Source organism: Cricetulus griseus (assembly GCF_003668045.3).
Source record: "Cricetulus griseus strain 17A/GY chromosome 1 unlocalized genomic scaffold, alternate assembly CriGri-PICRH-1.0 chr1_1, whole genome shotgun sequence".
Lineage (NCBI taxonomy): Eukaryota > Metazoa > Chordata > Mammalia > Rodentia > Cricetidae > Cricetulus > Cricetulus griseus.
This window is the reverse complement of record NW_023276807.1, coordinates 133,265,560-133,288,619: the sequence shown is the minus strand read 5'-3', so window position 1 is coordinate 133,288,619 and position 23,060 is coordinate 133,265,560. Positions and strand designations below refer to the sequence as shown.

Here is a 23,060-nt window from a genome sequence, read left to right as displayed (position 1 = left end):
TGTGTTTGCCTGTGTATGTATGTGTGTTGTGTACATGCCTGATGCCTGTGGAGGTCAGAAAAGAGCAGTAGATCCCCGGAACTGGAGTTAGAGGTGGTTGTGAGTCACAAGGTGGGTGCTGGGATTCAAACTTGGGTTTTCTGGAAAAGCAGTCAGTGCTCTTAAACACTGAGCCATCTTTACAGCACTAAAGAAAGTAGTTCTTGAATCAATTAGGCTCAGGCTTCAATTCTGGTAATTATGACTCGGAAAATACAGCATCCAATTCTAGCTGACATATATAAAATGGCAAAAGTCAGCTCTCTAAGGCCAAGCCAGGATGAGAGGGGGCCACAGGTATTCATTAAATGACTTGCTTCAAACCCATATTCTTTCCAGATGATTATTTGTGTAAGAAATAAGGTGTAACCACGCTTGCTAGGGGCTGGCTACAGGTATGCCTGACCCGACTTTGAGGGCTTGGTCAGGGTGTCATAGGGAAGGTTTAAGAGTGAGAGGCGCTCACTTGGCGGGCCCCTTCTTCCGATTTCATCTTACTTACTTACTGCTGCCCTGCCGGCTATCTAGGTTGCTCTGTTAAGTAAGGCTTTTCCCTATTAAATTCCCTTATATTTTTACCTGACTCTATATTGGTAATTCCCACAATAATAAGGTCTTGCAGGGCAGTGGTGGTGCATCAGGCCTTTAATCCCATCACTCAGGAGACAGAGGCAGGTGGATCTCTGTGAGTTTGAAGCCAGCATGTTCCAAGACAAGCTCCAAAGCTACATAGAGAAACCCTGTCATGAAACCAACCCCCCACACACAAAAAAAAAAGAAAGAAAGAAAGAAGAAAGAAAAGAAATACAGTCTCACTGTGTGGCCCAGGCTGATCTTGAGCTCTCCATCCTTTTTAACTCCACCCTCCCCAGCGCTGGGATCACAGGCCTGCACCACCACACCCAGTAAGAAGCAAACTCCTTACATCATCACTGATTATTTGTTAGTGGGAGTGAAGAGAAACTGCTTTTCTACCTACAGACCTGAATCCTTCATCATTTTAATGTTTAACATACTTCTTACATGGTGTCTTTGGTGCCTTTCCACTTTCTAGTTTTTTCTATCTCACCTATTACTTTCAGATACCAAAGGCTGAGTTAACTTATAAGGATGTATTTAACAACTATAATTCAAATAACATTTAAAGGTCTTTTTTTTTCTGTTTTCTATATTATCAGAACATCTCCTGTCTGATTCCCTTCTATGTAATTTTCTAAGCAGACCATTTCTTAGGAAATGAACTGGGAGAGGCTGGAGAAGCTAGCTCAGTGGCTAAGAGTACAGAGACGGCTCCTGCAGAGGACCTGGATTCTGTTCCTAGCATCCATACTGGGTGACTCACAACTGCCTGTAACTCCAGCAGTCTGACAACCCTGCTCTAGAGCCTCTCAGGTACCTACAGTCTCAATCACTCACACACACACACACACACACACACACACACACACACACACACACACACACACACACACATACACACACACACACACACAATTGAAAATAAAAACTAGCCAGGAGGTGGTGTATACACTTTTAATCCCAGCACTCAGGAAGCAGAGGCAGGTAGATCTCTGAGTTCAAGGACAGCCTGGTCTACAGAGCAAGTTCCGGGACCGCCAGAAATGCACAGAGAAACCCAGTCTCAGAAAAACAAAAAATAAAAAATAAATCTTAAAAAAAAAAAAAAAAAATGTTTGTCTTGGGCGTGTGGGTGGAGGAGAGCTGCAGGCTCTGAGCCACTTGGAAAACATTCTTGACTTCGTCTGCACCACCTGCCTGGGAGAAAATGGTCAATGTCTTGAAAGGAGTGCTTATAGAATACGATCTGGCCATGAAGCAGTTCTTGCTGTACTTGGATGAGTCCAATGCTTTGGGGAAGAAGTTCATCATTCAAGACATTGATGACACACATGTGTTTGTCATTGCGGGGCTGGTCAATGTCCTCCAGGAGCAAGTAGGGGAACTGATGGACCAGAATGCCTTTTCTCTTACCCAGAAGTGAAAATACTAGCTGCTGAGCATGTGGGAATTACAAACTACAGACATGAGAGAGGCCCCATTCAGAGTCTCCTACAGTGTGTAGACATTTCATGATCATTTTGTGGGGAAAGCTGGAGGGCCATTGATTCAGACAAAAGCCCCAACTGATATTTTTGAAGAAGAACTACAATTGGCTGCAATTTGGCTTTTATTATTCCTTATTAAAACAATCATAATTGTGCTGGTTCAATGGCTCAGTTGGTAAAGGCCCTTGCCACCAAGTCTGACAGCCTGAATTTGATCCCAGGGAAGGGAAGAGCTCCCACAGTTGTCTCCTGACTTCCCTGTGTGTACCTCCCTCCCACACAAATAAGTAAACCTAATTAATAATCATAAATGGTTCCCATACCATTTTTTAACACCAATTAAATATACCAGAAAAAAATGTTTAAGGAAGACAAATTAAGGATTTTGTTGGTAAAAAATAAATAGCTTTTCTTTGGAAAAGAACACTATGCCCAGACATTTTCTTGCCTCAAATTTCAATGTCCTCTATGTTTAAGCCCAAGACTTAAATGTCCTGTGACATTTGAATGCACAACACCTCCAGACTCTGAAAAGACATTGTGCTCATCAATTTTTTCATTACTACTGTTAAGTACCTAAGGCTGGTTATATATGTCAGTTAATTAGCCGTCAGTTCTGGAGGTTCAAGAGCATGGCTTCCAGTTCTGTTTGGTTCTGATGAAAGTCTCATAGTAGATAACATTGTGATGACAGGAATGTGTGTAAGAAGGAAAGATCATATGTGGAGCAGGAAAGCCAAGGCTGGGGCATGGGAAAGAGGGCATCTAATCCCCTGGAACCGGAGTTACAGACAGTTGTGAACCACCTGGGAACCAAACCAGGGTTCTCTGGAAGAGCAGCCAGTCCTCTTCACTGCTGAGTCATCTCTCCAGCCCCCAAAACAAATACATCTTTGCCAGACATGGTGATACATGCCTTTAATCTCAGCACTCAGAGGCAGAGGCAGGTGGACCTCTGCCACCTAGTTCGAGGCCAGCCTAGGCTACATAGTGAATTCCAAGACTATAAAGAGAGACCCTGTCTCAAAAAGAGAAGAAAGAAAGAGAGAGGGGGAAGGAAGGAAGAAGAAAAGAAAAAAGAAATGACAACATTGAGAGAAAGGCATGAGATATACCATATTCTACTCCCACCATTGTGGATGTCTAATCAGTTCTTAGCCTTTGACTAAGCAAACATCACAGTGGTGTGTGTGTGTGTGTGTGTGTTTTTTTTTTAAGACTGACAACCTGCTTTGACATATTTCTACTCAAAGTCCATAGTTTACATTAGGATTCCCTTGTGGCTTGTGGTGATGTGTATTGTATTGGTTTGGGCAAATGAACAATATGTTCACCATTATTGTATCCTATAGAGTATATCTTACAATCCTAAAAAGCTTCTGTGTGTTGTCTATTCATCTCTCCCCTCCCCAACCATATCTGTAATCCTTCCAGATTTACTTCCCTTTTTAATTTGTACATTTATTTACTCACATGTGTATTGCGTGTGTGTGTGTGTGTGTGTGTGTGTGTGTGTGTGTGTGTGTGTGTGTATGTGGCACACATGAAGGTGATACAGAAACTTGCAGGAGTTGGCACTCCATTATGTGAGCTTTGGGGATTGAACTCAGCTGGCAGACTTGGCTACAAACACCCTTACCCACTGAGCCATCTCACTGGTCCCCAGATTGTATCTTTCACTTATGAATATGCTTTTAATATTCCTCCACATCTTTTTGGGGAACCAGCTTATATTTAATAAGAACGTGGATGTAACATGATGCAATGGTGTGAGGGGATTGTTAGAACTATAACATCCAGGTGTGGTGATGTATACCTTATGACCCCAGCATTTGGGAAGCTGAGGTAGGAGAATTGTGAGTTCAAGCCTAGCCTAGGCTACAAAGTAGCAAGGCTGTGTTTCAAAAATAAACAAATAGGACCAGAGAGATTGCTCAACAGGTAAAATCACTTGCCATATACCAGTCTGAGAGCTTAGGCTCAGGCTCTGGAGCTGGTGGTAGAAGAAGAGAACTGACTTCTGAAAGTTGTTCTCTGACATCCATGCATGTGCCTATAATCACACACACACACTAATAATAATAATAATAATAATAATAATAATAATAATAATAAGACAGAATCTAAAATAAGCAAACAAAGGCAAAGGCTGGGATATAGCTTAGCTGTAGAGTATTTACCTAGAATTTACAAGGCCCAGGGTTCGATCCCCAGCACCTGCCCCCCAAAACAGAAACCACCAGTATTATAAATCATAATTTATTGATATCATATATACTCATTGCAAAAGCCATTGACATAATTTAAAAGAACACTGGGTTCTTTGATGGGCTGGAGAGATGGCTCAGTGGCTGCTCTTCCAGAGGACCCGGGTTCTATTCCCAGCACCCACATGGCAGCTCACACCTGTCTATAACTCCAGTTCCAGGGGATCTGGTATCCTTACACCAATGCACATAAAATAAAGTATTTAAAAAAAAAAAAAGAACACTGGGTAGAATTTCAGAATTATTGAAATCTGATCTGTTTTCCAGAACATGTGACTCCAAACAGTGGATTCAGCAATAACTTCACTTTACCAACCACAGTTGATTGATGGAGTAGATCCAGCCGATTCCTAGAGACTGTTCATCAAAGGAAAGCCACAGCCAAGACACCTGGTCATAGGAAGAGCATACCAGGAAGGATCGTGGTTAGAGGAACACTGTGTTCTAGGAAGACCTGAAAGGCCTTGGCCCAGTGCCAAAGACTGGGTGGAAAGAGGAAGACATGCAAAGCACAGTGGGGAAACAGAGGTGGGCAAGGGCTAAGTCCAGTGCAGGAAAGGAACTGCACTTTCTCTTTTGAGAAAGTGAAACCCATTAAAAAACGTTTTGGGGCCGAGCGTTGGTGGCTCACGCCTTTAATCCCAGCACTCGGGAGGCAGAGGCAGGTGGATCTCTGTGAGTTGGAGGCCAGCCTGGTCTCCAGAGCGAGTGCCAGGATAGGCTCCAAAGCTACACAGAGAAACCTGTCTCGAAAAACAAAAGAAAACAAACAAACAAACAAACAAACAAAAAACTGTTTTGGGGATTGGGAAAAAACAGTGTTGTAATGGGTTCAAACAGCTCGTTTTAAGCTACCTGATCATGAGTTGTAGGCAAACCGACTTGGAAAACACCAGAGTGATTGGGCCATGCAGGATGTCCTCCAAGAATAGGTTTTCATCAAAAGTGCTTGAAAAAGCCCCAAGGTGTTTTCCAACATGGTGGCCATCAGAATCTACCACTTCCTTGCTTAAAGTCCTTCTGTGGGGCCTGTGTTTCCTGAGCCTAGTGCTGGCCCGAAGGTCTGGTTCTATAAACTCTACTACTTCTTTAATTTCTGCCTCATGCCATTTCAATGTTGGTGTCCCTGAAAGGCACGATGCATTCCCTTGTGGCGAAGTCCTTACTTGCTGGTCTCTGTGCCTAGACTTCTCTGTCTTGCAAACATCCCCAGGGCTACTTCCTCATTTCCAACACGTCTATATTCATATGGCTTTACCAATGGCTCACACTTCACCCACACAAAGTAGCACCACCTCTAACTCCAGTTCGGGGGATCTACTGCTCTTTTCTGCCCTCCACAGGCATCAGGCATGTACAACACACATACATACACAGGCAAACACACATAAAATAAAAATAAATCATTTATTGGAACATAGAATAGTATAGCGTGTGTCAACAGCTAGTATAACATTTATTTTGTGGGGTTTTTTTGTTTTTTGTTTTTGTTTTTTGTTTTTTCAACACAGGGCTTCTCTGTAGCTTTGGAGGCTGTCCTGGAACTAGCACTTTTAGACCAGGCTGGTCTCAAACTCACAAGTGCTCCCAAGTGCTGGGACTAAAAGGTATGCACCACCACTGCCCGGCCTTATTTTGGTTTGTGTCCTTAATGTTTTTCTTCTCCCTAGAGTATGAACTCTGTGGAACAACAACCTTGATTTGTTCCTTGCTATATCATCAATATTATGTGTTCAATAATTATTTGTTAAGTGAATGAATGAATGTCTTGATGACCTCTCCAAGTTCTTCCTTACCTTACTGACTACAGTTTGCTGAACCAAGACTAGCACTTCATGTCCTGGCACTTTTTGCAAAATCTGCTTGGCTCTCTGCCTTGGGGTAAGTTCCAGGAATTGTGTCCAATCTCTCCCATCTTCAGCTTCTCTCTGCACCTCAAGTATCTACAAGGAGCTATGCCAACCCTTTACCCTGTAGCAGCTCTTCCCAGGCTACGCTTGTGTTCTTTCAGACAATAAGAACATGGTAAATACAGCCCGGAGCCACAGGGCTGGACTGGAAGGAACATTTGGTGGCTGTGGCTCAACCACAGAGCTTTGGAGATTCTCCAAGCCAAGGATATGCACAGGGCAGCTGCTGCCACACTGTGAAACTGTATCTTGCATAGCACATGAGCTCCATCCTGCTGTCTGACATGCAGGACCCAATGCACAGGTAGACACCACATTACCTGGTGAGGGACTTCGTTTTCTTTCAGAAAAGGAACCAGCAAATGAGAGTGTGGGTCTACCTTAAAGCACACTGGCATCTTTTTTGTTTGGTTTTTGAAGTACGGTGTATAGATGTGAGAGTGAATTAGGCAAGAAGATAGGAGTTTGTGTGAGCCACTACTTCGAGAGAGTGGCAAGCTACTAAACCTTTTCCGGCCTCAGTGACCCAGTTTCTTGTTTGCTTTTTGTTTGTCAGAGACAGGGTTTCTCTATGTAACAGCCCTGGCTGTCCTGGAACTAGCTCCATAGACCAGGCTGGCCTTGAACCCATAGAGATCATCTGCCTCTATCTCCAGAACGATGGGATTAAAGGCATAGCTGCCTGACAGTGTCTCAGTTTTTAAGATCCTAGTTCCCATTCTGCTCACCTCACTGGGGTCCTGAGACAACCTTAAGCACATACTTTGTGAGCTGTGTAATGCCATTCTGGCTGTTATAAAGAAAACTCATGCGTGTGCATCTCATCCATAACCATTATAAGTGCTTCTCTCAAATGCCCTGTAGAATGAAAGCATGACAGGGAAGACAAGTCCTGCCCAGTGAGGCAAGGAAACTCTATGCACTTTGGAGCCTTTCGTTCCTACGGAAACCTTCAGTCCACTTCCTGCTATCTCCAGACAGGGCTTCAATTACAGATGTGTTTCTATGGTACGAAGAAACTGACTATGAGAGCTGGGCAGTGGAGGCACAAGCCTTTAATCCCAGTGCTCTGGAGGCAGAGGCAGGCTGATCTCTGAGTTCGAGGCCAGCCTATTCTACAGAGCAAGTCCCAGGACAGGCTCCAAAGCTACAGAGAAACCCAGTCTCAAAATAGGGCTTTTAGCCAGGCAGTGGAGGCACAAGCCTTTAATCCCAGCACTTGGGAGGCAGAGGCAGGCAGATCTCTGTGAGTTCAAGGCCAGCTTGGTCTCCAGAGTGAGTGCCAGGATAGGCTCCAAAGCTACACAGAGAAACCCTGTCTTGAGGGAAAAAAAACAAAAAACAAACAAACAAAAAAAAAAAAACAGGGTTTTTATTTAAATTTTCTCCTTAAAAAGGATTATTTTTATTCTACGTATATGATTGTTTTACCCATTTGTATGTAAGTATACTGCATGATATCTGGTGCCTGAAGAAAGTGCTGGATCCACTGGGACTCAGTTTATAACAGTTGTAGCAGCCATATGAGTGCTGGGTACCAAACCCAGGTCCTCTACAAGAGCAGCAAGTGCCTTTACCCCATGAGCCATCTCTTCAGCCCCTAAATTATCTTAATAATAATAATAATAATAATAATAATAATAATAAACAAAAAGATGAATTCACAGCTGTGATGACCATTCAAAGGTATCTCTAGAAAGAATTTTTTTTTGACTAGGTGTGGTTTCATATGCTTTTAATCCCAACACTCAGGAAGCAGAGGCAGGCAGATCTTTGTGAGTTTGGGACCAGCCTGGTCTACATAGCAAGTTCTAGGCCAGTAGGAACAAACAACAATAACCAACTAATCAATCAGCCAACCAAATAAACAAACAAATTCCCAACAGTGAAAATAATTTATTTGGGGGCCTAGGAATATGGCTCAGGGGTGGACTGCTTGCCTACCATGATTGAGACTTTGGGTTTGAACTCCAGCACTAATGAATAAGATACAATAGCCTTTGAATGTGTAGCCGTGAGATGCTCAGTAGGTAAAAGCACCTGATGCCAGGGCTGATGACCTGAGTTTGATCCCTGGTGAGAGGAGAAAACCAATTTCCTCAAGCTGTTCTCTCCTCTCTGTGCATATATAGTGACATGATGTGCCCCACCCCCATACACATAGGGACAAACATATACAATACATAAATGTAAAATTTCTAAATACAAAAAAAGAGATTGCTTTGTGTAATTCTGTGTATCTACCTAGATATCTATCCACAAGCTGGGCATGGTGTCTCACCCCTGTAATCCCAACAAGCAGGAGGATCACAAGTTTGAGGCCAGCTTGAACTACACAGCAAGACTCACTCACTCTCCCACCCCTCTCTTCTCACATATATAACTGAGAGTTGTGCCTTGGGGAGCCTGATGCTAGAGGAGCAAGCACTCTACCACTGAGCTAAATCCCAGCACACCACTGTAGCAGGCCTTTTGGACCACCAGCCCCCAACATGACATGGAGACTTACTAGTTATGGATGCTTGACTTAGTTTAGATTTGTCCCACTAGCTTTTATAACTTAATTTAACCTGTTTCTCTTCATCTATGTTTTGCCTCAGAGGCTTTTTTCCTTTCTTTCATTCTGTATGTCTTACTTTCCTGTTTTCTCCATGTCTGACTGACTAGTGGCTGCCTGGCTGGCTGGCCCCAGGCATCTCTCTTTTTTTCTCCCTTGTTCTTTCTCAATCCCAGAGTCTTCCTCCTATTTATTCTCTCTGCCTGCCAGCCCCACTATCCCCCTACTGCCTAGTTATCAGCTGTTCAGCTTTTTATTAGACCGATCAGGTCCCTTAGGCAGGCGAGGTAAAACAAATGTAACACACTTTTACATAGTTAAACAAATGCAGCATAAACAAATGTAATACATCTTTACTTAGTTAAACAAATATTCTATTCTACAAAACACCACCCTGCCCGCTACTCCACGTAACTTTATTCTAAGGCAAATAGTTTAATTACATTGATGTAATAAAATACAATGTCATAAGAGAAAATGTGATCATCCTTGCTGAGGCGTATGAGCAAGACCATATCCTAGTGCTTACGTGCCATTTGCAAGCATGACATTGCTGTGTAGAGCTAGAGGAAGGCTGCAAATGCTCTGTTGCTTCTGGTGGATGTGGGTGAAATCTGAACTAAAAGCTCCACATGATCTGTGTCTCTTCCCTACACGAAGACTCAAAACTATCAAGGGAAAGATCTGAGGTTACCTTGGGTGGCTGATTCTGAGAATTAGGTAAACTTGTCACCTGCGTGTCACTATAATGAAGCTTTCTGATGCACTCTGACGTCAGCTGTCAAACACTTATCCATCTGGAACCTGAGCCATGGCCTCGGGATCTTCATTCCAGGCTCCATGACTTAGTGGGTCTATTTGCAGGTTGTGGTTGGGGAAGGAGTAATAACTTGCCTACAAGTAAGGCCTTGGCTATGGGGTACGTGGTTAACAGTTTTGGTGTAACAAATTTACTTCAAGTAAATGGTTATCATAAAGGCCAGGGGTTCTCTGATGCCAGCCTTATTTGAATAATGTGAAATGCCAACATGGGCTCATCACTGAAGCCAAGTTACTCACAGAGCTTTCTGAGAAACCAAAGAGATAGGAACCTCTACCCTGCTGGGTAATGTCTGCAGTAGCTGGTAGTGACAGAAGCATAGCTGAGATTCCCACCTCTGTCACCTGAGGACATCATTCTGTCCTCAAGGGAACTGAAAATACTCTCAGACCTCTAAGCCTTGAGTCCCGGTCACTCCTGTGTTTGGCAGCTGGGAGCCCCTGTTGCCTTCCATGTGTGTTTTGATCAGACAACACACTAGGTCTATGAAATGGAATAGCCACATTATATAAATTGCAATAATAAGCCCTTGATAGATTTCTGCAAAATGTTTGTTGATAACTTCCTTCAGTGTCCAGAGACATTTTACAAAGAATCATTGTCAGTGTTTCAGAGAGAAAGAAAAATGAGATAGTCATCTATAGTATTTCTCCACTCTAGTATTGCATGTGCTTGGAAGCCAACCAGATTTCAAACAGGGTTTAAAATGTCAGCCAGAATGTACTGAATATATAGCAGAGGCCGGGATTAAATTTCCCTTGGCTTGCTAAAATAAGTTGCACTTGGGGTTAGTGTGGGAGGAGGGGGGAACAGTGACTGGTTTTAATAATAAAATTCCTTGCCCTTTAATCTTTTCTTACTCTCTCCTTCAATTTGTACCCTTCTGTGCTTTTTTCCCCCTCTCCTATCCAGAGAGTTGGGCAATAATAATATCTTGTTTGAAGTTCCTCTAAAAAATTACCATTAAAATAAACCAGCTATCAAATCACCTACATTTTTCTATACTATAAGGGGTTGTGGGGGGACACCAAACAAAATGATTGTTCTCATACCCCAGTTCAACGTTGGAAATTTTTTTCCTTGAAATTGAGCAAACGAGTCAAATTCCCCCAATGAAACTAATTTGCTTGAATCATCTGTGAAAGCATTACTTTGGAACTTGAATGCACAGGAATATTTTCTGCTTGATGAATATGATTTTTGCTCTGAAGTTGCAGACAGAGCTGTAAAGCTAATGCATCTATCTTCCCGAGACCCACCCACCCGTGTAGAGTTGCCTTTGAGGCACACTGAGCTGCTTCTTCTTTTTTTTTTTTTTTTTTTTTTTTTTTTCCAAGACAGGGTTTCTCTGTGAGTTTGGAGCCTGTCCTGGAACTAGCTCTTATAGACCAGCCTGGTCTCTAACTCACAGAGATCTGCCTGCCTCTGCCTCTGCCTCTGCCTCCTGAGTGCTGGAACTAAAGGCGTGGGCCACCACTGCCTGGCTCACAGGAGCTCTTAACACACCGAGAAGCACAAGTATGGGTGCAGGGAGCCCAGGAAGCCCGAGGAGGGCCTCCCCCCTCCCCCCATCAGACTGAAGGGGCACTCAGAACACTGTACCTGTCCTGCTGTTATAGTTAGCAGAACAGAGCCCTATGGTGTTTCTTTTCCTGTCTTAAAAACAGAACAAAACAAAACTGTTTAGCAGTCCTGGGGATCAAGCTGCACCATAAATATAGCCCTCTCTTTTCTTTCTTCTTGATCTGCTGCTGAGAAATGCCCCCACCTTCGCTTTTGTATATTGAGAGAGCAGTTCAGAGAGGAAGCTTAGCTGGGGTTGCTTGCTTGGCTTGCATGAAGCCCAGGGTTCAATAGTCAGCATTAGAAAACAAAACAATGACTGCTGGCCAAGTTGGGTCTCCCCTCTCTTTGCCAGGTGACTTTCCAAAGTCTGGGAGCTCCCCTCCTTCTTCACTGGAACCAGAATCGTGTTTCCTCGGCCAGCAAAAGATCACCATGACTAGCCGCTTTTAGCTCCTGAGGAACTCTAAGTACCTTTTGATATCCTTGGCTTAATTTACAGGCAGAATTGTATGTGTGGCTGAGCCGCTGTCACTACACTGTCACACGTTGACTTTACTGCTGATCATTGAATAGAATAAAACCATTGTGAGGTTCAGGAACATAGGCTTACAGACCTGGGTGGGACACAAAAGTAAGGTCCCACACCTCAGACCTGAGAAATAGGTTAGCTGTCTTTCAACGGCTTTAGTGGGACCAGAGAGATGGTTCTGTAGATAAGAACAGTTGCCATGCAAGCATGAGGGCCTGAGTTTGAATCCTCAGTACCCACAAACAAAGCTGAGTATGTGTCCATAGCCTCAGTGCTGGAGTGTAGTGGAGGAGACAAAAGGATTGTTGGTTTCTAGTTAGATATTTCTAAAGGACCTGCTTTCAAGTTCAGTTAGGCAGAGAGCGGCAAAACAGGACACACCACGTCCTCTTCTGGCTTCTACATATGCTCACATGTGAAAGGTTCAGGCATTATGCTGGCCTGCCCCTGTTACCTGGTGGAACAGGCAGTACCCTGGTCAGCCCAAGGTTCCATGGGAACTAAGTCTACACGCAGATACAGAGGACCCCTTTAAAAGATAGGTCCCTGCCCATTTACACTCTCTGTTTCCTCTCTCTGTTTCCCTGCTCTGCTCTGTCTCTGCTTTCTCTCTACTCTGTCTCCCACCTATGTTCTCTCTGCCTGTCTATGGCGACCAACCATGGTGGTCAGCCATTTACCCTTGTTCCTCTTCTCTTAGTCTCCCTACTCTGCCAGGCCTTATAATATGTCTCATGTCTCAGCATTTCTCTTTTCTTCTTTTTAAACAAAAGAATAACAACATGGGCAAGCACACACATGTGCAAATACATCCATCACACACATATACATAAATAAAAATAATATCTTAAAAACGTATTTATTTTTTAGTAAGTTTAGAAAAAGTAAAAACAGACCCAAAAAAGAGGCTATGGGGTGGAGGGGTTCCTGTTTGCTGTTGAAGTGTCCCCCACCCCCGGGAAAACAAGGAGGTAGTTGCATCAGCCTTTGAACACTCCTTCCCCTAGTAGAGACATACCTAAAGATAAATTAATCTGACCTCTGTTCCATAGAGAGGAAGGGGAGCCCGCAGAGTTTCAAGAGAGAACATGCCCATGTGTGATGAAGAACGGAGTCTGGGTGGAGCCCAGATTTCTCCACACAAAATCTGCTTGGCACATGAGCTATCACAGGCTCACCTTACCTCAGGGCCACAATAATGCCTGTCCTTTTCTACAGTGTTGTACAAAGTGTACAGAGGCAAAAGTAGATTTCCCCAGAATCCTCAAGGCATTTCTACACTTGAGGGAGGCTATGGCCAGGAAAACGTAGGCTAGGGCAGTGGTTATCAAGTGCCTTCTTGTGCACCCACAGTTAAACAAATAAAAACAAACAAACAAAAACATTTCATGCCATGACCTACTTCCCATATGACCAAGCAATGAAAGTATTTGTATGTATTGAAGGGACCAACCCCTGTTTTGGCAGCTATGACAGGATAACACGTGCTCCCTGGCCTTGCTGGGCCTGCCCTGCTCACTAGGTCAGATGCCCTCCTCATGGTAAGCAACCAATCATAAGTTAGCTGTCGGGGCTATGCTTTATGGTTCTGGGTGTGCTTTACAGACAAGTGCACAACAGTGACATGCAGAGCATAGCAACCACCCTGGGAAGGCCTATGGTCCATAACAACCAGTTGACCATCAACACAGGACAGGTCGTCCAAGCCTGGAGGTGCCAATCCTGAGACTGTGCGTGCCCCTACACACTCCCCTTACGGTGTCCTATAAGATCCCTGTCTCGTGGTTTCTGGGGGGTCTTTTCTCCAGCCATCCGCTGGGATGGGTGGATGAAAGGCCAGAGCTAATGGGGTTAGCTCGTTAAACAACTGCAATAAGAGACTCTTTGCTTTTGCATCGAAACGGGGTCTCTTGATGATTTTGGAGATCAGAATTTGGGCACAACAGTATATACATATACCAAAAAGTGAAAAAAAAAAACTTTTGCCCATACAGTTGCAATGAATTCTGAGGTTAAAAAATTCTAGTGACCCATTGAAAGGATTTTAATATCCTCTTTATGCATAGGGCATGGTTCTGTGACTTTACTTCGTGGCACTCTGTCTGGACTGCTGCCTCAGGTTCTCCTGCCCTCGTTGGTGCTGCACACACCTGTTTCCCACAGCAACACCCTACAGAAGCTTAGTTCAATTGATATTGACATCACCCAGGGACAGTCTCATGGGCCTAACCAGGAGGTTTCCCATAAAAGTAGATGCTGCTGGAAGACCAGGCTTGTATCTTCCCTTTCAAGACCGTAAATTGTCCCTGTGAATACCCTCTTTAATTTCCTTTTCAAATAGGAATGGCCAATAAATGGTTGCAAACCAACCCATTCTCATCTGTGACCTTGGGCAAGTTGCTCACACTCTCTGATCCTCAGCCCCTTGATTTATTAAGTTTTTTGTTTGTTTGTTTTAACTCCTGCTGTTGTAAAACATAAAGAATGATACTTAGATGCAAAGAAATTGTGAAAGATAAAGACGATATTTAAATGTGAAGCCGTCCTCTTAATTTTAAAGTAAATGTTGGGTATAATTATACTTCTGTACTCACAACACTGTAGTCCATGATGCCATAGGGTTAAAGGTACAAAAGACGAAATGAACTGAAGCTCTGGGTTCCAGATTCTTCTGTGACACTGATACTTGACAAACTAGCAAGCACATGAATGCATTCTAAATGTGATTGCTAAACTTAGTATTAAGTTATGTGTTGTTGCCTACCAAACCACCTTCAAACTGACTGACAAATTCACACAGACAGAAGTAGGGCAGAGCCAGCAGGCTGCAGTGAGAGGGAATGGGTGGCTGTTGTTTCATGGGTACACAACTTTAGTGTGGAATAATGGAGGCCTTTAAGATTGATGGATGTCGGTGTTGGTTGCACGACAATGTGAGTGCACCTTCTGCCACTCTGTTGTAGAGATAGTTAAAGCTGGGCTAGGGAATGCTCCATGGTAGAGTGCATTGTTAGCAATGGTAAAAATTATAAATTAAAAATGAAACACTTTTAGAATCAAGTTGGGGGCAGAGCTTAGTAGGTTTAACTCATCTCTGCCCTATGTGATGTCTTTTGGGACAGTATGACAAGGAGTAGTCTTGTTTGTTCTGTTGGTGCGCACTCTTAGCAGAAGGCCTCTCAGCCTCCAAGGCCCCTGTCTACATGTGCTCTGTCTGTGGCTACGTGGCCTAGACACTTCTTTGTCTTCTTTTTCTATGCAATGCTGGGAGCCAATCCAGGGCCTGGTATGCGCCAGACAAATATTCTACTACTGAACTACATTCTCATTCAGGTTTAGACTTCTTTACAAGGCAATTAGGATCCAAGAAAAATGAGACACTCTAGACAGCTTAAGGCTTGGCTTGAAGTCCCATAAAATTAATTACACCACATCTTCTTGGTTCAGTGTTGCCACAGATTCCACATAGAAGCAAATGACCCAAGATTTCAGAAGCTACTGGTTCCTTAAGGGCTGTTATATGACAATCTGTACACACTCTCTGTAAGGGCCATCATATGACAATCTGTACACACTCTCTGTAAGGGCCATTATATGACAATCTGCACACAGTCTCTGTATCAGTTTATTATCCCGTCCCTTTGCCTTGAATTCTGCCCTCATACACCATCTAAGACTAGCAGGGTCATGACTATGAGGATGGACTCTGAGACTTCAGAGTCTGCCATTTGTTATAAAACCTGAATCAAGTGATTTGTCCTCTCTGCGTTTCAGTTTCCTTGTTGAATTTAAAAAAAAAAAAAAAAAGGAGGAGGAGGAGGAGGAAGGCAGGAAGGAAGGAAGGAAGGAAGGAAAAAAGATATGACTACTTCTAAAGTAAGAAGGCTTTATTGAAGATATAAGGGGGAAAGGAAGCAGAGGGAAGAGTCCAGGCTGACACAGCTGGCCGACTAAACTGGACCATGAGAGGAGAGGGGGGGAGGGAGAGTGAGAAAGGAGACACTGATTGGGAAAGGTAGCCCAGGCCAAGAGACAGGCTTAACCAAAATGGCTGAATTATACAGGATCAGGCTTGGGGAAGGGCAGTGAAGCCCAGGTCCTGGGAGGGAGTGGTTTGGGGTAGGGGGTGGGGTGAGAAGAGCTGGGAGGAGCCACTGGCACTAAGGGAGACTGCTCCAGGTTTCTTGGAGACTTAACACTTGTCTATAAAACAAATCTGGCAATAGTATATATGTCATTGTGTTGATGAGGATTGAAAGAATGGATATGAATTAAAGACAAAACAAGACCTGAAAACAGCAGCCAAGCCAAGCATGGCAATACAGCTCTGTAACTGCAGCACTCTGGAAAGTGAGGCAGAAGGATTGCCCAGAATTCAAGACCAGCCTAGGCTACATAGTGAGTATCAGGCCAGCAAGGGGTTCATAGTAAGACCCTCTCTCAAAAACAAAACAAAAGCAAGCCAATAAACAGCCTCATTCCTCTGTGGCCTCTGCTTCATTTCCTGCCTCCAGGTTCCTGCCTTGAGTTCCTGCCCTGACCCCCCTGGATGATGGATTACAAACTGTAGAATGAAATAGACCCCACCCAACACCACCAAATAATACAAAACCCCTACAAAACTCATGCACAAAGAATGAACTATATAAGCATTTGATATTACTATTATTATTATTATCATTGTTGATGTTAATAAACACAGCAATCAGTGATCAGAAGTTAATACTTAAGAACTGAATAAGACTGGAAGGCTGGAAACTACCCAGGACCTCCCTGCCTCCCAGAGTTCTCACTTACTTTTAAATCTCTTGCTGACATTTAAGCCTCTTTCCTTTTGTTCTGCTCTCAGGAGACAGGGAGACCAGCTGATCAACATCTCTGCAAGATAATCCTCCCAGCACCTGAAGACAGCTGTGGCAGCTTAAGGATCTGAGGAGGCTAATCTGCACAGAGGTAATTGAGTTGACGCTATGTTTAAATGCATGTAAATCTTCACTGTCCTCTTGACTACAAGGTTAGAAATGGGTGCCGCCCTTCCCTCCACCTCCGTGGGTAGCTGCTGGAGTCTCGGGTCTTGTTTTCCTTGGGTACCTAGGGAGGAGTCTTCCCTTTCTTTGACCTTTAACCTGAAAAGGGCTTCTGAGGACCAGGGGCTCTGAGATGTATGGTTCTCCTCTGACTCCTATACAATACAATAGCTGAGGCCAAGAGCCAGCCATGTTGAGCAGTTCATTAGCACCTATTGTTTACTATTGAGTCAGTGGCTCTAATCCTTAGTTCAGTGATCACCTTGCAAAGCTCAGCTTCCTGGGCTGTCTGCAGTGCTAGTCTGTTCATTTGGAGGAAAGCTGTATAGAGTACTAGAGCCAGAATACCTGGGATCAAGTCCCAATTCTGCCTCTTACCACACACGTGACCTTGAATGGAATCACTTAACTCTCAGTTTCTTCATCTATAAAATGGTCTTGATAATAATATTATATTATAGGATTGATTGGAAATTTAAAAATATAAAACTCTTGAGAGGGAAGACACAAATCTCAAAATAAATTTCAAAAGGCTCCTGGGGGCCAGCACTATGGTTCAACAGGTAAACGGAGATTGATCCAGGGCAGAGAACCTACTCCCACAAGTTGGGTTCTTCTCTCTCTCTCTCTCTCTCTCTCTCTCTCTCTCTCTCTCACACACACACACACACACACACACACACACACACACACACACACACACAGAGGCTTCTGGGATACTTGGTTCCTTTCCTACCTCCTGGGCCACTCCTGTGTCCATGAATTTGGTAAGTCCTGACTCTGGGTCCAAACTCTCATCAACATTAATAGAAAAATATCACCATACACAGAGAGATGGGAGAAATGGATTTATTTACAGTTTTAGTCAAAAGTGAGTAAAGAGAAACTCTTATCCTGTCTTCACCTTGTCTACAGCAACAGAAAGCTTACAGTAGAAGTGCCACAAAAGCCAGGAAATATGCATATGTAGATAGTCTTTCTCCTGAGAGACACATGATCTAGTGTCAATGCTCCTGCAGGCAGCCCATTTTCACCCAGCATGGAATTTCCCTAGAAGAATCCTAACGCCCCCCAGTTACAATATGACTTTCTGTGTTTCACACCCTTTAATCTAATTACTTCCAAATCTCTATCCCTAAGCTATTTCTCCTTCTCCTCTTCTTCTTTTTCATCTATACATTTATCTGATGGTTCTAGTTTCCTATGTTTCAAAAGGCCTAAAACTTCTGCCTAGGATTTAATACTAATTTATGTAAAACTAGCCACCCATCATTTAAAACCATCATTGGCTATCACTTTGCACCAGGTTGGGGAAGGAGGGAAGCAGGGAGTAGAGAGGGGTTGGGGAAGCAGCAAGGCAGGGCATGGGCTAGAGACAAGGGAGAGTGGACACAAATTTCACTAGACAGAATGCATGATTCAACAATTCAGGAACTGACCCACAGATACGACAAGCCTGTGGTCCTTGAGAGAAGAGAAACTCACCCCAGCTTGTTATCTGGGGCAATTTCCTGATAGAAAAGCAGTGAGCTGGATTCTAAGGAGGGAGAAGGGAACCTGCTGAACTCTAGACCTGGAGCCTTGTGGAGACTCCTTGGATACCTGCTGACCTTTGGAAGGATTATCAGACCCCAACTTCTGTGTGCTGAAAGCTGCGCAGAGACACTGGAATTAAGAATGGGGGAAACCCTGTAAGTGTGGCTAAGTGAATGGAAAGCCACATTAACACTTCACTGATAACAACCTGTCATCCAGTTGGGGTGGCAGAAGGATGACATCTGAAAATGTTTGTCTTCATGCCCCCCTCCCCTTTCCTGTTGCCGTGATAAAAGCACCCTGACCAAAGCAGCTTCCAAATTGTAGGTTATTTGACTCCCAATTCTAGGTTACAGTCCATCATTGCAGGGAAGTCAAGACAGTAGGGGCCTGAAGCAGCTAGTCATGTTATATCCATATTCAAGAGCAGAGAGCAATGAATTCATGCTTGTCAGCTTATTGCTCAGCTCCCATTTCCACTCAGCCCCGGGCCCATGACAAGTCTTCCCACCCATGCCACGTAAGATAGGGTCCATCTCTCAGATTCTGGTTTCAATGAGTTGATAATTACTAACCTGCACGATGTTCTAGAGCAGTATTTCTTGCAGTGCTATCCCACCTGGAAATCTGTCAGACAGACTATTGGAAATGAAAACTCAAGGGCAGGGCTGGAGACACAGCTCAGCACTGGCTGCTCCTGCAGAGGACCCTGGTTCAGTTCCTGGCACTCACATGTGGATTGGAACTATTTGTAACTCTAGTTCCAGGAGGTCCAACACCCTCTTACCTCTGTGGGCACCAGGCATGCACATGATACACGAACATATGTGTAAAAAAAAAAACATTAAACACATAAAATAAATAAATGTCTAATTTTTTTTTTTTAATTCTAAGAACTCTACCTCAGACTCACTGAATCAGAAACTTAAAGAAAGAAGGCTGGGAATATATGCCGTAAAGAACTGTTTCATGCAATTCTTTGGTGTTTTGAGAGACAGGTTCTCACTTTGTAGCCCTGGCTAACCTGTAACTCACTAAATTGACTATTGATAACTTATATTGGCCCTCCTGCCTCAGCCTCCCAAGTGCTGGGATGACAGTTATATGACGCTATACCTGGCTTTCCTATTATAGTAAGACACAAACTGAAGTTTGAGAACCATTGCTCTAGAGAAAAGCCTACACATGCTAATTCTGTGTGATCAAAATCTAAAACAAAGCTTTGACAATATACACAGAACAGACGCAGGTGTGGAAATAGCAGCACTAGGAAACCAAGACAGGAGGGTCATGGTTTTGAAATCAACACAGGCTGAATAACAAGACCACTCCCCTTTAGAAAGAAAGAAAAAGGAAAGGTTCCTGGGACACTTGGCTTCTTTCCCACCTCCTGGACCACTCCTTCTGTGTCTCTTTTGTGCCTTATCTTTCATTCAGTCATGAATTTGGGGGTTTCCCCCAAGAGTCTTTGATTCTGGACTCTTCTTCATTTTATGTTGTCGCAAGAGCCCAGCCATAAGCCCTGGTTCTGGGTCCAAACTCTCGTCAACATTAGTAGGAAAATGACATACTATAGAGAAAGAAGAAAGGAAGGAAGGAAATATAGAAAATGAGTCAGAGACTGGATTTAGTAGACAAGCACACTAAAAGCAACTGTTGTAAACATAGCCAATGAATTCAAGGAAAATATAATCTTATTGAACAAACAGAAAGGGGTCTTGAACCACCATACTTGGCTTTGTGGAGGATTGAGGGTGATTGAAATATAGAATCTCACTCTATAGCACAGGCTGGTCTTGAACTTGCACCAAACCTCCTACCTTAGCCTCCAAAGTGTGGGACTGTAGGCATGAGATATCATGTCACTAACAGTTTCTCACAGGAACTCACTGCAGAGCTGTTGAGAACATCAATCTGTCTGATGGCCGTGTCCCAGTGAGCTTAATTATCTACCACGAGGTCCCACCACTTCCCAATCTGCTACGCTGAGGACCAAGTGTTCAGTGCATAAGGCTTTGTGGACACACTCAAATCACATCTGTAATCAGCTTCCTCATCTTCAGCACATCAGTTTCTCCTGATGTTGAGCAGGGTCAACTCTCCGCAGCCTGGGCTGGACTGCTTCTCTAGCCCATCTTCCACTGATACCCAAAAGTCCATAGGATTCCATCACATTCAGTACCATCCTGCTCTTCTTGTGTTTGTTATATTTGCCATCAAAGGCTGTTCCTCTGTTGACAGCATCTTTTCTTCATCATTTGCTTACCAAGCTGTTTGTCTTCAGAACTGCTCAAACAAGCTAGATATGCAGCTCAGTTTGTAGAACGTTTGCCTGGCAGGAGCACAAAGCCCTGGGTTTGATCCTCAGCATCACATAAGCCTGTGGTAGTCCCACACACCTGTGATCCCAGCACTAGTGATGTGGAGGCAGGATGAGAAGTCAGATGTCATCTTCACTGCATAGCCAGTCCTAAGAGCCACGTATGAATGAGGCCCTGTCTCCAACAAAACCTCAGAAAAACAGCTCAAAGAGCACCTGCTTCCTGTGAGTCTACCCTAATGCTTTCCATGGGGGTAGGAAGCACTCCCCAGTTTTGTGCTAATTGTTTATTTGCCTGCCTGTTTCAGTAGGCTTTGGCCCTCAGTGGCAAGGACCCAGCATGTGTCTTTGCATCCTCAGAGATTAGCATAAGCCAAACACAGCATCAGCCAACCTTGTACTTAACGACTGTTTATTGAAAGAGTGGATAAACAAACACTTACTGAAATATCAATGTGGTAGAAGTTTCAAATTTTTCTTCTCCTATACAACAAGCCTAGAAGGAGAAAATATTATCAAAATAAAAGCAGTGCACACTAAGATACTTTGTAGCTCAGTATTCCTTATTTTGAAAATTACAGCACTGACTCTAAAATGTAGACATACAAGTAAATCATGACTGTCATTTAAGAGCTGCAGAGTCAGGGAGGCTGTTGTTTATAATCCCAACACTTGGGAGGCAGAGGCGGGTGAATTACTGTAAATTCATGGGTAGCCTAGGCTACATACTAATTTGCAGGCAAGCTTGGGCTATGTAGTGAGACTGTCTCAAAAGGCATGCATACACTAAGAGAGAGACACAGAGACAGACAGACAGACAGACAGACAGACAGACAGAGACAACCATGGTTAGAATACAGTTTCTTCGATAGGCTGGGGAATAAGCAAGCCAGTGGTAGAGTGCATGCCCGAAGAAGAAGGACCAGGGAAAGGAGGAGGAGGGGAGAGGGAGGAGAAAAGAGATCATGGCTTGAAGAATTGCTGCTCTTTCTGCAGCACATTTCTTCCCTTCCTCCCATCTCCAGTTTCTCAGAGCTTCCTGTTGCATTCTCAGAACCTATTACCCCCACTTCACTTCCATCATCAGACTTAGACCGGGGAAAAGACTACCTGAGATTTTCCAATCAACTTTCCCTTCTTCACAATTTGATCAGTGTGGACCACAATAGCTTCTAGAATCTATATTGTCCACTGGTACCAGCTTAGCATGATTCTACATCTAATTAACAGCAAAGCTTCTAAATAAGGGGATTCAAAATCCCTAATGATTAAAGAACATATTCTCTAAGACTCTCAAAGACCAGATGGGCTAAGGATGATCTTAATAACTGAATCTGGAAATACGGATTTAAATAGACCTGCACACACCATGTGCAGTAGAGCCCATGGGCTCACAGTGACATGGAGAAAAAGAAGTCCACCCAGAAAACTGCCTGTGCAGGTTATCACTTCAGAACAAAAGACAATGAGGGCAATGACCAATCAAGAGTGCAGCTCCTAGCTGGCAATTAGGGGAGACATGACTCTGTGTTCAACCTTGGAGACAACCAGATGGCTTGCTCCACATTGGGCCAGTTCCTAGGCCTGGGAGTAGTCAGTAGCTGCAGTCAGCAGAGGGGACAGAGAGGCAGAGCTTGTTTCTGGAAAGCAAAGATGCCAAAATGACAGAGGATTTTAATTTTTTTTTTTTTTTTTGGACAGGATTCTCATGTAGCCAGGCTGACCTTGAACTCACAGTGATCTGTCTCCTAAATGCTATGATCAAAGGTGTGAATAGCCAACTAATATTTTTTATTTTTGAGATTATACTTTATGTTACCCCCTTCCATTCCCTCCCTCTAAGCTCTCCCATACACCCGTCTTTGCTCTCTTTCAAATTCATGCCTTTCCCCCCATTGATTGTTTTCTTTTTTATTACTCCTTCCCCAAAGGCAAAGCCAACTCCAGCCAATAGTCAGTGGGTGCAAAATAGAAGATTTAAGATTACAAATAAGGAAGCTTGAGCAACCACACAACCACCTTAGTGTTAGTTGGGAAAATATGTCATATGATATGGCAAATGTACCTGTTTTAGGTTTGAATAGCTGTGCAACTATCCAGGAGATCTGGCCAGGGTTTAGCATATTGTGTCTGAGAAGAAAAAGAAGAAGAAGAAGAAGAAAGAGAAGGAGAAGGAGAAGGAGAAGGAGAAGGAGAAGAAGAAGAAGAAGAAGAAGAAGAAGAAGAAGAAGAAGAAGAAGAAGAAGAAGAAGAAGAAGAGAAAACAAACAAACCCAAATTCTCATTCCCAATAGAAAATGAGCTCAGTGTATGCTTTTCAACAGCAGTGACTTGAGCCAGGTGTGGCTGTACAGGCTATAATGCCAACACTTGGGAGGTAGAGGCTGGAGGATCGGGCACTCAAGGTCATCTCCCACTACATA

The 23,060-nt window shown here is 43.6% G+C and overlaps 1 protein-coding gene across 1 annotated transcript; it reads left to right on the top strand.

The window, feature by feature from the left end:
* The first annotated feature begins 1,784 nt into the window (after nt 1–1,784).
* LOC113832741 (general transcription factor IIH subunit 5-like) lies at nt 1,785–2,141 on the top strand. The gene has a single exon (XM_035453488.1). It carries the CDS (start codon nt 1,826–1,828, stop codon nt 2,039–2,041), a length of 216 nt encoding a protein of 71 aa, XP_035309379.1. The 5' UTR covers nt 1,785–1,825; the 3' UTR covers nt 2,042–2,141.
* Nucleotides 2,142–23,060: the final 20,919 nt, after the last annotated feature.

Bases quoted from the DNA above. Each gene is read 5' to 3' on its own strand.
- LOC113832741 (XM_035453488.1), top strand. From the start codon at position 1,826: ATGGTCAATGTCTTGAAAGGAGTGCTTATAGAATACGATCTGGCCATG.